The sequence below is a fragment of the Acomys minous genome (assembly GCF_964271855.1).
Source record: "Acomys minous genome assembly, chromosome: 7".
NCBI lineage: Eukaryota > Metazoa > Chordata > Mammalia > Rodentia > Muridae > Acomys > Acomys minous.
In genome coordinates this window covers 118,337,670-118,352,155 of record NC_140488.1, presented here as the reverse complement: position 1 = coordinate 118,352,155, position 14,486 = coordinate 118,337,670, and the positions used below count along the sequence as shown (strand labels likewise).

The 14,486-nt window shown below is 45.7% G+C and overlaps 1 protein-coding gene across 2 annotated transcripts in view; it reads left to right on the top strand.

Annotated features, from left to right (window-relative positions):
• Window positions 1-2,867: 2,867 nt before the first annotated feature.
• Window positions 2,868-14,486, top strand: part of SYN1 (synapsin I) — a 54,594-nt gene continuing 42,975 nt past the window's right edge. For both annotated transcript variants that reach the window (XM_084789498.1, XM_084789497.1), the window contains exons 1-2: window positions 2,868-3,410; window positions 14,371-14,428. In XM_084789498.1, coding sequence (XP_084645624.1) covers window positions 3,034-3,410; window positions 14,371-14,428 — 435 coding nt within the window. In that variant the 5' untranslated portion in view covers window positions 2,868-3,033. The remainder of the gene's footprint in view (window positions 3,411-14,370; window positions 14,429-14,486) is intronic.

Sequence of the window (14,486 nt, the reverse complement as noted above, 5' to 3'; positions counted from 1 at the left end):
CATTTACCCGTCTGCCTTGAAGAGCTAAGACACTCCAGAAGGAGTTGGATGAGAATTCCTCTAAAAGATAACCTGCAAACATTCATTTCTAGAACCTTAAGCCACCTGGGAAAAGGATGGCACTAGGAAGCTACAAGGACTAGGAGTCTATATGTTTCTGAGGAAGAGCCACAGTCAAGGTGGTCGTGCAGAGTCCTTATTCAGGCCCAAAGGAGCCAAAACCATCTGTAGACCTGCAACTGTTCCCGAGTAACCAGAGAGGTCACCACAGGCCATGTTTTTCTTTTAAATCATCAAGAAAATTACATATTTCAAAACATTTATGCAATATACGAGGAGTTCCTCATTTGAATTGCCAGAAGGCATCCTGCAGAGGAAGAGGAAGGATTTGCCAAGCAAAGGACTGAGAGCAGAGGGAACCTCAGTAGGATGGAGGAGGGAATGTTGAACTTCAGAACTGTAGGAACCTAGCAGGAAAGGGATGGGAAAAGGAGAAGTGGAGGCATGATTTCTAGAGATGGTCACAGGCAGATTTTGAGTACTGACTGAAAAAGCATTTCTGATGGGGCTACAGCACTTCAGCACTTGCACTGACCTTATGCCCCCCCCCTCCTTCCCCTTCTTCCAGATGAAAAAACCAACTCTCAGAGAAACTAAGTCACTTCCCCAACCATATTATTATGGAGGCTGATCTTGAACCCAACTATGTGACTCCAGATCCCACACTATCACTGCTATATTAGCAAACCATTGATTTAATGAATAAGGAATGGGCAAATGGCCAGGTGTGGCAATGCACACCAGGAATCTCCTTACTGAAGAGGTTGAAGCCAACCAAGGCTACATAAATACCAGGCTAGCCTAGGCTGCATAGCGAGATCTGGTTTAAGAAGAAATGAGTAAGTGGATGATTTGCTTGAAAATCTTTCAGGCAAGAAACCCTGAATATTCTTGTGTATCTCCTGCCAGGTTATCTGCTCAACTATTATTTCTCACTAGGATCAATGTATCCAATCATTCTGGCCCTGCCCCTTACTACCATCCCACTTTGTTATGAATACACTCGCTGTTGTATCTTCCTGCCACATATTCCAATCACAGCAAACGTGACTCTTTGGGGGATGATTTTTTTTTACACATTTTTATTGAAAATTAAAAATAATTCCTATTACATCTCATTTTCTATCCCATCCCATGCATCCTCCCATTCCTCCCTCCCTCCCACTTTCACCCCAATCCTTTGGGGGATGATTTGAAGCTCATGGATTCCCCTCATGTGCAAAGCAGAAATTATTATCTGCCCATAGGATTGTTTGCAGGTTTGGATAAGCCGGAGTACACATAAGCAAATAACTATGGATTTGTTATTTTGTTGTAGACAGGATCTCACAAATTGACATGGCAAGCTTCTACATCGTACCACTGCCTGGATTACTGTCTTAGTCAATGTTCTATTGCTGTGGAAAGATACCATGACCAAGGCAGTTCTCATAAGAGAAAAATTATAATAATTGGGGGCTTGCTTACAGTTTTAGAGGTGAGCCCATTATCGTCATGGTGGGAAACATGGTGACAGGCACACAGGCTTGCTGCTGTAAAAGTAACTGATAGCTACCTATTGGTCCAAAGGCAACAGACAGAGATAGACAGATGGGCAGACAGACAGGCTCTGGGCTTGGCATGGGGTTTTGAACCCCCAAGGTCCTCTTAATCCTTTTAATCTTTTCAAATAGTGCCACTCCCTGGTGACTAAGCATTCAAGTATATGAGCCTATGAGGACCGTTCTTATACAGACCACCACAATTACCTTACTCTCTAATAAGAAAATATTATTTGGCTTCCTCTCTTCAAAGTTCTTATGTGTGGAGGAAGACATCTATGGACACTGATGACGCTGGGTTTGGGCTAAGCCCAGAACAGAGTAATGAGGGCATGGGGAGTAATGTGTGCTTGGGGAGGAGGCTGGATACATATCAGAGCTAGCGCTGCAGTGAATGTTTCTGCATTGCATACCTAGAGATTTCCATGCTCATCCGAGAGCATGTGTTTTTCTAGATATGTATACTTGTATTTGTGTGTCAATGTGTTGCTTATGTGTATAATGTGTGCTCAATAAGCTCGTGTGTGTTATCGTGGGCTTGTATGTCTGCATATATACTTGGATGCCTGTGTGATCTGTGATGTACACATAACCTGTGTCTGTCCTTACTTTTCTATGTGTTATTCCCTGTGTTCCTTCAGGCTCTCACCACCAAGGGCAAGTATATGTAAACTACCCAAGTGTCCACCTCCGCCTGTCTGGTGATGTTTACGCCACCTTCATGCTCTTTCCGTTGCCTGACAATGTGGAGACATCTCGCTGAGAACACCGCAGTAAGAACTGCTACTTTTATGTTCCCTTCCGAGTGTGTCTCTACTCACACCCTCACCCCCAAAATAAATGCCTTCAGCGTGAAAATCAACACTGGAAACCAAGTGTCTGGGGAGGATGTATATGAGTGCAAGTGGTCAGAAAGAGGCTGCTAAACAGGGTGGGATCTTGAGGAGGGAGCTTCCTTACTATGGGTCCCGACCCTCCGGACAAGAACCCCACCCCCACTCCCCAAATTGCGCATCCCCTATCGGAGGGGGAGGGGAGGAGGATGCGGCGTGGCGCGTGCGCACTCTGGGATTCAGCACCGCGGACAGAGCCTTCGCCCCCGCCGCCGGCGCGCGCCACCACCTCCCCAGCAGCGAAGGCGGGCTGACGTCACTCTCCAGCCCTCCCCAAACTCCCCTTCCCCGCTGCTTTGGTCGCGTCCGCGCCGCCGTGGGTCCAGTCGGACCGCACCACAAGAGGTGCAAGATAGGGGGGTGCGGGCGCGACCATACGCGCTGCGGCGGCGGAGCCTCCGCGCTGCCTCAGTCTGCAGCGGGCAGCAGAGGAGTTGCGTCGTGTCCGAGAGCGCTGCTGTGCTCCTGGGCCCCTCGCCCTCCGCCCCCGCGGACCACGGACCCACTGCCCCTAGGAACCCCTGCCCCAAGCCGCCACCATGAACTACCTGCGGCGCCGCCTGTCGGACAGCAACTTCATGGCCAATCTGCCAAATGGGTACATGACAGACCTGCAGCGCCCACAGCCGCCCCCGCCGCCGCCCTCAGCCGCCAGCCCTGGGGCCACGCCCGGCTCCGGGACAGCCACTGCCGAGAGGGCCTCCACTGTCGCGCCAGTGGCCTCTCCGGCAGCCCCTAGTCCCGGGTCCTCGGGGGGCGGAGGCTTCTTCTCCTCGCTGTCCAACGCCGTCAAGCAAACCACAGCAGCCGCAGCTGCCACCTTCAGCGAGCAGGTGGGCGGTGGCTCTGGGGGCGCAGGTCGCGGGGGCGCCGCCGCCAGGGTGCTGCTGGTCATCGACGAGCCGCACACCGACTGGTAAGTCGCTGTTGCGCCTCCTCGAGAGCCTGGGTCCCGAGATGTTTCTACAGTGAATGAGCAATTTATTAAGAGCCACTTGTGCGCCTGTACTGGCCCTTCACCCAATTCCTTCCCTTTAGTGATGTATGCTCAGCTCTCCCTTTATGCCCCGCTTTTACTTTCCCCAAACTAAAATGGGTACAGGGAGCAATTATCTGTTGCCTATACCTCCTCCCAATCCTCGTTTCCAAAAAGCCTTTGGCTTTGATATATACAGAAAGCTTTAAAGGGCCAAATGTGCCTGCCCTCCTTTGCCCAACTCTTGCCTGGAATGCCTTGGCCCTAATGAATCTTTTTAATAAACATTTATTCGGTACCTGCAATATACCTCACTGAAGAGCCCTTCCCTCGGAGTGGAAGGGTCTTTGGCTTTACTGACTTCCGTGGGCATGTTTGGAGAGCCTGGTTCATGCCCTGTTAGCCTCATCCCTTGCCCTAAGCCTTCTCTCTAGTGGATCTTGTGAACGTATATCCAGTTGGTGATCCCTCCTGAAAAAAAAAAAAACCTTTCAAACTTGTCTGTAAACAGTGATTGAGTGCCTGTTGTGTGTTCCACCCCAGTTTCTCATCCCAAGCTCTGCCTCTAATGGATCCTATGGACCTTGACTGCCTTCTATGTAGTCCAAGTCCAGGTGCGTGCTCTGAAGGGACCTGTTTGCTCCGAAGGATCGAAGGGTATTAAATGCTTCATGTGTATGGTCCCTAAAGCCGACTCAAACGAATCCTTTTCCAAGTGTGAAGACTGTGAGGGTTTTAGAGCCGTCTGTGTGTGACTCATTGCCAGTCTCTCCTCAATGACCTTTTCCTATCATGAATCCAGAAGAGTGCTTCCTGTATCTCCTGTTCTCCAGACACTTTTTCAAAGGCCTTCGGTGGACACATTCGATGTTGACCAGTTCCCTCAAATGTGAGCCTTGTTTAAAGGTTCTTTGCTTTAGTATATTCAGCAAGCATCTGTTGAGTGTCAGCTGTATACCCCAGTCCCAATCCTTTATCCAATGCCTTTTCCTTCAGGGGCTTCTATCAACATATATTGAGCACCTTTTATATGACCCAGCTGAAGACCTTTTCCCAAGGCCTGTGACAAGAGTTAATCTTATCACAGGAATCATCTGGGTCACTTTTCTTTTCATCCCTCCTTAGAGCATTTATGGAGCACCTGCTCTATGCCTTCTCCAAAAAAAAAAAATCTCCCTTGCATAAAAGGAGAACTGTGCTTGCCTAAGTCAAAGTTTCCGTCTGCACCCTTTCCCCTTTTCCTCCCAGGATCTAGTGGGAATTTAGCAAACAATTCTGCACTCATCCCTAGCCTTTCTCACTAAAGGTCATTTGGAAATAGATTCGGTGGATTTCTTGTCCACTCTGTGCTCTAGTCTGATGACCTTCCTCCAAAGACCCTTTCCTCTAGTGGCTCCCATGAGCATTTATGGAGATCTCCTGTGTGTGTATGCCTGCTCCTCAGATCCCTTTTCCTGCACTGGATGCAGCCAGCACCCATGCAGTGCCTGTTGTGTATAGGAATTACATTTCCCTTCACTACCCCAAGGAAAACCTGCACCAACCATGAAGCCTGCCCCCTAAGCTTTCTTCCAATTAACTCAGAATCCACTATATAAGAGTTACCCTTTTCCCATTTTCTTTAGTAACCCCCTTAGGAATCCCTCTTCCTAACCTTAAGTCCATACACCAAAATACTGTTAGTCTACTTAAGCCAGGCAACACTTACTGAGCACCAATCATATGAGTCATCCTAAGTCTCTTCTTTCCAGGTCTCTTGAAGCTCTTGCCACAGCCTGAAGAGCTAACAACTCTCCAGAGATCTAGTTAAGTCACACTGGGTATCATCTGCCTACTAGCTTGATCACCGCTTCCTCAGAAGCCCTCACCATGCCATCCTTTTGGTTTAAGCCCTTTAATCCATTATACGGATATTTATTACATGCTTTCTATGTGACAGAATGTGGGATGCATTTGCTAGACACCCCTGTATCCTAAGAGGAACCCTATCTCAGCTCCCCTTTCTTCTAATCCCAACCACCAGCTGAATTTCCTATAAGTTTCCTAATTATCCCTATAAGCATTTAATGTGCACATATTGTATACTTTGAAGAACATATTTCCCTGCCTTGAAGTCCAATCCTCCCTCCCCCCCCCGCACCCCTCCCTGTTTTCCTGACGAGATCCTGCCCCCCCACACACACATGCACGCACGCGCGCACACACACACACACACACACACACACTTTGTAGCCACCTCCCAAGCAGTCTTTCACCTCACCCATTAATCCAGAAAGCACTTATTAATCTCTTGCTGTATTCTCTTCAGGTAACCACATTCTCCACTTTCTTCCAGCAACCCTTAAAACATATATTGAGTTCATCATTCCTTCACTGTAAACTGTTCCCCTGAGGCACTGTCATTTGGGCTCCATTTGCCTTATTGAAGTCAGAAAACATGAATGAGGCCTGTGCTACATATTGGTAGACGTTCCTTCTTCGGTCCAAACCTACAAACAGGTTGTTCAATTGCGTACGCACCCTTGTACCAGTTTCTCCACTTTTTGTAATGGCAATCCAATGCCTTCTATTTTTCTCTAGTCTCTAGAAACCATTTACTGACTACTTACTGAACTCAGCAAAAGATTATCCCCATCTCTCCTTCAGCCCGCTCCCCAAAGCCCCACTTATTCCAACAGCTCCTTCGGTCTTTTTCTTCTAGGAAATTTGGCCAATATTCATTTAGTGTCTGCTAGGTATGTGGTGATGTGGACAGAAGGAGAGAGCCTGAGTCCACCAGGCTCAGTGCATGAAATTGCAGCCCTTCAGAACCATGCAAGCTTCAAAGAGTTCAGGTTGGAATACAGGAGGGGCTTTACACCTTTGTAATATACATATACCTATGAATGCCCTGAAGCCATCTCTCTAGTCTTCACCACTCTTCTTTCTTCTGGAACCACCCTGCTTTGATGTTGCCCCACCCTCTAAGATGATAAAATTTGATTTTTTAATGTTTGAGACAGGGTCTCACTATGTAGCCTAGGCTGGCCTTGAACTTATGATTCTGCTAGGATTTACGGGCATGGGCCACTATACTCTACTCCATCTCTTCTTTTTAGAGATAAATTGCTCCTCTGTATTTCAATCTGTGGGTCAACTATTGCCCATGACCAGCATACCACTGTCTTCATGAAGCAGAATAAATGAAAATAGAGAACAGAGTATGATTTAGTAAACAGCTATCTAATAAGACTGTTATTCCAATAATATATAATATATGATGTATGTTATATATTACATATTATATATGGCATATACTACATATTGCATGTGTTATATAATGGCTTTATACTGTATAATACATCTATAAGTACGGGACAAAGTAAAATAAGAAATACAAAACTGTATTGCCTATAGTAAAGATAATTATTTACCAAAACATTTTTGAGATAGGGCCTTGCTATGTAACCCAGGCTAGCTTCAAACTCATGACCCTCCTGTCTCCATCTCCCAAGTGATGGGTTGCCAATTTATAGGACTATGCCCAGCTGAAACTTAAATTCCAATTATATATGTGTACTAAGGCATAGTCTACTAACCATCCTAGAGAATGTGTGATATGTATTTTATGTACTATATATTATATAAGGCATATCTGAATCCTGTTTGTCATAAAACATATGGGTCTTATATAATATATATATATATATATGGCATGAGTCATTATGTAAATATGTATATAGTGGGTTATATAAACTGTGTTTCTTATTGTGGCTTCTTTTCTTAGATAGACTTTCCTGGAAACAGACCCTTCACCTTCAGCTAGCACCTCTGTTGGTCTCAGTGGCTTATTTGACGGGTGATCCATTCCTTCATCTTTGAGGGATCCCTGAGCCTGTATCCCCACACCTGATTCAGACTCTGGCTGCTTCCTTGTCTACTTACCATGAAAGCGGAACAAGGAGTTCCAACAGATGCCAAAGTGGATGGCCTGGGTGCCAAATGTGCTCCTTTCTACCCTCAGTGTGTACCAACAGTCCTACCTTCTCCTCCCTAGCTGTCAATGTTACAGTTCCTCTGCTAGTGACTTCTCTTTACTTATCAAAAGAAGCCTGAAATGCCCAGGTGGCAATCATAGCTTAGAGTTTAATGGGATTCTTGCTGTGTCCCCTGATAGCAGTGCCCCTCCCTCTCTTGGAGAACCAGGACCTCTAACCTTGCAGAACCCTGAGGGAACAGGAAGCACAGATTCTAAAAGTGGATCACTGGGATTGATGGTAAGCTGGGCCGTTCCCACTGTGACCTCTGTCTTCCCAGACTCATGTACTCTACCTAGTAGGAAATCAGCATATACAACAACCATGAACTGAGGGTTTCCACTGCTTTTAGGAAGGTAATGCCAACTCTTGCATGCTATCATCTCCCAAATGAGGTCATACCTATGTCTTCATTCTCTCAGGCCAATACCCTCTGGGTGGTATGGAACCTCATTGGTTGATTCCATAGTCATAGGCCACTTTTGCACCTCTTTGCCTTACTTAACTTTGTTATGACATGTGTCCTTTGGTTTGATGCAGAGTTATATGGGATCCCATGCTGCTGGGGATCAAGTATTATTTAAACCCTTGGACAGTGATGTTTACTAGTCCTACTGAGAAAATGAAAAAGCAAACCACAGGTGGAAATTTCTAGTCAAAACAGATTACTATTTTTTCCAATATAGAAGCCAGAAGCAGTCAGTTTGCCCCAAGTGGCTGGTTAGTCTTAAGGTATGGTGTCATGTCAAAGATTCGATGTTGATCTCTCTTGCTGGAAGACTGGAAGATTAACTTCACACATAGCTTTTCTCTCTGCTGCTATTGCCATTTCATTCGTGTGTCCATCTGCTAGCACTGGGGTGGCTCATCAGAGGCTGGCTGACATCATCTGGCTGACTCATCCTATCTACTTGGTTGCCTAGTACCACTTCCATGGTGGATGAAGCCTGGTGGGTGTTAGCACACCACACAGTACAAAGATCTTCCTTCCTCCCTTTTTGCCCACTTCCATATGTTCAACCACAGTTCTGGGCCCCAGACCTTCTTGTCATGATCTTTCAGTCTTTTTTTTTTTCCTGGACCCTCAACCAGACAAGCCACTCAACATTGTCCATAAATACATGACTTATCAGTTGGTGTGTCTGGTCTGACTCAGCTCATAATGAGCTCTTTGGGCTACACAGTCACTTGGTGCCCTGTGGTCAAGCATTTTGTCTCTATCAGAAATACTGCAGTGGAATCTGTTTCTCAGGTGGCATATCATTCACCAGGCATGGTGGCACTTGCCTGCAATCCCAGCTCAGGAGGCTAAAGTAAAAGGATCACTAGTTTAATGGCAGCTTGGGCTACATGGCAAGTCCTAAAACAGTCAGGGCTGCATAATAAGACCCAATCTCAAATACAGCAACCGCAAGGGTATCTGAGCCTCTACTGAAGATGGCAAGGCCTAGCTCTAGAACCCTGAGAGTCTCATACTTAGGCTTCTCATAGGCTCCACACTGCATCTGTCTCCACTACTGACACCTCTGGTATCAGAAGACTTGACAGGTCAAATAGCCTACGTGGCAGGTCTGTGTGCACCACACTCTCTATTTGCCACAGAGCCCTCTTATGCTCTGTCCCAACTCAGAACTGACAATTTTACCTGTCACCTAAAACATGGGTCCAGGTGTAGAATATGATGCTTCCAGAACTTGAAAGAAGTTTGCCTGCTGTCTCTCTGCAGTAGAAGGCATGAAATGCAAAACTCTGCTCTATTCTTTGGAAATGTTGTCCTGGCATGCTTTTGGTCACAGGATCCCTAAAATATTACTAATACGATAGGTTCCAGGTCTCTGAATGGTTTCTTCCCTGCCGTCTCAAGCTCATGAGTCTTTTGATGTTTGAGAGACATGGCCTTAATATAAACCCGAGAACAACCTGGAACTCACTAGGTTGCCTAGGCTGGCCTCAAATTCATCATCCTCCTGCCCTAGGCCTCTGAGTGCTGTGTTACCATCCCCACCTCAAATCACATGTGTCTTATCAAGGCAATATGCTAACCATCTCTGATTCATCTTGCATAATCAGCATGATGTAACTGATACAATGGTCCAGTGTGATATTCTGTGGGATGTCCAGATGGTCTAAATTCCTCTGGACTATATTATAATGTAGGTTAAAAGAAATAACAGAATCCTGTGGGAAAACTATCGACAGATATTGTCAGTGCCATGTGAGCTGTTTTTGATCCTCTTTCCTAATCAGAAGTGAAGAAATACATCTGCCTAATTGATGGCTGCCTGTCATACGTGACACCTTATGAATCTCTAATAATAGCAGGTCTGGTATGGTACCTGCAAGCAGAGGTACTAGTTGGTGACATTTGCAGTAGTCTACAAGAATTCTCTGGATCTGTCCAGTCTTTTCAGGGACACAACTGGTTAATTAAATGGAGATACAATGAGACAAGTGTCCTTGTATCCTCTACAGGCCTTTCTGAGTGGACCTATTTTCTACAATCTCCCCCAGAATGTATACAGCACTGATTTCAATTTACTGTTGTTTTTTTCTGGTTTTTTTTTTTCCAGTGCTGGGATTGAAAGCTAGGACTCCATGCATAGTATGAATGCGTTCTGCCACTGAGCTAAACACCCAGCCCTGATTTACTGTTTTGTTAGGGGCATGGAGGTGCCATCTCAGAGGCTTCTATTTGGACTTCTCCTCTCCAATACCTTTTATCGCACTGTGGGTTTAGTCATGGAAATGAACATTAGAGTTTCTCTTGGTCCAAGGGACTCACTGTAAGCAGGATCTACTTATTGGTCAGCTTTCCAGGGTCATAATTAGGAGTAGATCCTGAGCAGGGCAGGCACGAACTTATAAGGGACCTACTTCACTTACGGCATTCTGCACTGTCTCAAACAGAGCCAAGGTTTCTATGTAGTAAGGGTGAGTAGACTGCTTCTGCTGGCATGAGTAAATTCAGGATGTTTAACTGCATCTATTCATATATCCATGTCCCAAGCCTTAGAGTGCCACTCCTGTCCTCTTAGGGCTGAGCATGGTATGAAGTTCCACTATACTTAAAAGTTAAATCCCGACCCTGGTCCTTCCTTCCATCTGCTCTCTGGCTGCAGCTTAAGGTTTAATTTTAAAAAGCCAAGGGCATCCTCTGCCTTTCATATTTTGCCTTGAAGTGGTGGTTATTCACTCTCAGTACATCAGATCTTTCTACAGTTAACAAGTGCCATTTAACAAACAGTTACCCCAATCTGGTTGCCATTTCTCTCACATCTGTCAAGTGTCAAGGATATTTCACCAGCTGCTTCACTTTCTTGCACTAGATTCCTGTCGCAGCCCACCACCAGGAAGTCACTGCATCTCCCTAATGCCCGGGGCCCATTCTGTCACTCTTCATCACTCAAGAAAAGAAATTCCATGTTTCATCTTTTGCCACCAAGACCCCTCCAGTGTCATATGGCCCGCCAGATCATATGGCATCCTCTTTGCAGCACAAACTACACCTGACTCAGAGGAATTTGTATCCCTACAGTATGCTATGTGCTGCTCACTTCCAACTGGGTGCTGGATGACCCAGCTACAGAATCATATTAAGAGTCTTTTTCTGAAGGCTACACAGAGAGTCCCTGTCTTGAAAAACCAAAAAAGAAAAAAGAGTCTTTTTCTGTAGTTTGACCCCTAGGGCCCAGTGTTATCAGTTGACTTCCTGGAACAGACTCAAGAGGCAGATTTTCATGCAGAAGGTCTATTGGGTATGCCTTTGGGGTCAACACTATAAAGAATATAGGGTTGAGCAGAGGAGAGGCTAGGCCATCATCAGGTCAGAGGCCCCAGCTGTTCCCAGGAGGTGCTCTGGAGCTGATCTGGCCCTCCAGATTCAGCCCAGGATGAGGGAAAGAGGCTAGTCTTCTGTCTTTTTTTCCTCCTTGGTTTTTCAAGATAGGGTTTCCCGGTATAGCTTTTGCTGTCCTGGACTCTCCTTATGGACTAGGCTGGTTTCAAACTCACTGCCTCTGCCTCCCGAGTGCTGGGGCCCTCTGTCTTAATTAGGTTTGTCATTGCTGTGTTGAAGCAGAGTGACAAAAAGCACATTAGAAAGGACAGGGTTTGTTTGGATTCCATTTCCACATTTGTAGTCCATCAGTGAAAGAAGTCATGGCAAGAATCCAAAGAGGGCAAGAGCTGATGCAGAGACCATGTAAAAGTGCTGCTCGCTAGCTTGCTCTCCATTGCTTGCTTAGCCTCGCCTACCTTCCTTCCTTCCTTCCTTTCTTTCTTTGACTTTTCAGGGTTTTTAATAGTCAAATATGGAGGTCTAATTCATTTCAGAACCTCCACTGCCAAACCAGGGAGCAAGGACTGCTTCAGCTTTTCGGCTTTCTCCTTGTTTTTGTTGTTGTTGTTTGGTTTTTGTTTTTGTTTTTGTTTGTTTTGGTTCTTTGTCTTTTGAGACAGGGTTTCTCTGCATAGCCTTGGCTGTCGTAGACTCACTTTGTAGACCACGCTGGCCTCTACCTCCTTAGTACCGGCATTAAAGGTGTGCACCACCACGCCCATCCTCTGCTTTCTCCTTGTTTGTGATGACCAGAGTATAAAGGTATCTGCTGCAGTGAAAGTTGAACTTCACATTATCTCTGTTCTTCTTGATCTTGTTCTTCATGGATGGTTTTTGCATACTTCCACTGAGATGTTAGCAAAAAGTCCTTGATTTTCTCAATTTTCCAAGGCAAGGAGACAGGTGTCCAACAAGTGCCTAAAATACTCTCGGGATGGCAGAACCAACGAGTATGCAAAAAAAAAAAACTTGCCTGCTTTCTTGTAGGACCCAGGACCACTAGCCCAAGGGTAGCACCATCCACAATGGGCTGGGCCATCCTACACCAATCGCTAATTAAGAAAATGTCCTTCAGGTCTACCTACAGCCCAATGTTATGAAGGCATTTTCTCAACTGAGACTCCCTTCCCTCTGATGAATTTAGCCTATGTCAAATTGAACTAAAACTAGCAAGTACACCTTCATACCCCCGTCAAGATCAGAAATAGGTCAGGGCTAAGCTCAAAAATTAAGTGTTGCTGGGCATGATGGTTCGTGCCTTTAATCCAAGCACTTGAGAGGCAAAGACAGGTAGATTTCTGTGAGTTTAAGGCCAGCCTGGTCTACTAAACAAGTTCCAGGCCACTCTTCAGGATTACACAGTGAGACCTTGCCTCAAAAAAGAAAGAAATGGAAGCAAGGAAGGAAAGAAATTAGGTGTCACCCTGGCCAAGGCAGTGACCTGTCACAGAAGACGGTTCTCAATAAAGACAATGCCATGAGCTGTCAAAAGGACCAAGACTTGCTGGCCCCAAAGAGAATCCTAAGTGGAACACGATAGTAGCCACTACATTTATTGTTAAAAACAAGCAAACAACAACAAAATAAAACAAAACACTTTGAAAAGCAATGATGTATGCATTTTCTCAATTGAGGCTTTCTCCTCTCTGAAAGTCTTAGCTTGTGTCAAGATGACATAAAACTAGCCAGCACACCTTCATACCCCCTTTGAGACCTGAAGTACGTCGTGGGGTAGCCCCAAGAAATTAGGGGTCATTCACATTTAACATCACTTTCACTTGGAAACCCAGCAGATCGTAAAGATTCTCTTCTGATATTTGTTGGGGAACAGTGTGTGTGTGTGTGTGTGTGTGAGAGAGAGAGAGAGAGAGAGAGAGAGAGAGAGAGAGAGAGAGAGAGACAGAGAGACAGAGAGAGACAGAGAGAGACAGAGACAGAGACAGAGAGACAGAGACAGAGAGACAGAGACAGAGAGACAGAGACAGAGACAGAGACAGAGAGAGACAGAGAGACAGAGACAGAGAGACAGAGAGAGACAGAAACATTGAGGAGACAGAGGAAGACAGTGACTCAGATAGAGGAAAGCAGAGAGATCAAAAGAGAGACAGTATATAGAGAAAAAGAAAAAGGAAACAGTGAAGCCAACAGGACCCATTTGTGCAGTATGTATGTATCAGAGTTGCTGAATGTGTACATGCCAGTGACCGGTGTTCCTAGGAGTGTTTCTTCATCTCCCTTCTATGAAAAATCCTGACCGGAGAAGCCTGTCTGGTAGGAGTTATGAGCCTGGCAGAGGAGGCTGCTGGAAGCTGAGCTTTAGCTGGGTGGGGCTGGAGACAATGACAAAGCAATTTGTGATGTGCCTACTGTTGCTGCTCCTGCTCCTCTTCCTGTGTCTTCCCTTCATCCTCCGCTGCAATCCTCCCTCCCCCATCATTGCTGGCTATAGCTTCTTTACAACCAGCTGTAGCCTGCACGCCTCAATTGGCAGCTCCTGTTCAGATTCGACTGCCCCCCTCAGAGCTGTTGGGGCCCCCACAACAGATAACACCCATGATCAAGGTGCTGCTTCGTGGTAAAAGCGAGAACAGAGAGTCACTTTGGACCCATGCAGACACAAGTACCAAGACCCACACAGCCACTGAAACATACCACCCATGTAATGTATTTATACTTTCTGAGGTTCTTGGCCATTTACAAACCTCCATGCAGTTCAACATCTGTTATAATTGACACAACACCATTCATTTTCCAAAGCGTTTACTGGAACATTTAGACTACTAATGTGATGAGATACCATATTTTGGGGCAGGCCTGCTCTCTATGGTCTTTTATAATATCTTTTATACACTTCCACAGATATATCCTTGTTCATTGTTCACAAAGCATTGTCAATTAAATTTTATAAACTACTACAGTTTTAAAGTATTATGTGGTTTCTGTACCAGCACTGAACAGGAAATGGGTTCAAGGGACCAGCCTGGAAGTAGTCTTCATGTCTGAGATCTGAACACTGACCGATGTGCCCTTCTGTATTTCTCTCCAGGGCAAAATACTTCAAAGGGAAGAAAATCCATGGAGAAATTGACATTAAAGTAGAGCAAGTAAGTTGAGGAGGTGGGCTTGGAAAGCCATCGTTTAGGCTGGAGACCAGTTGTTCAC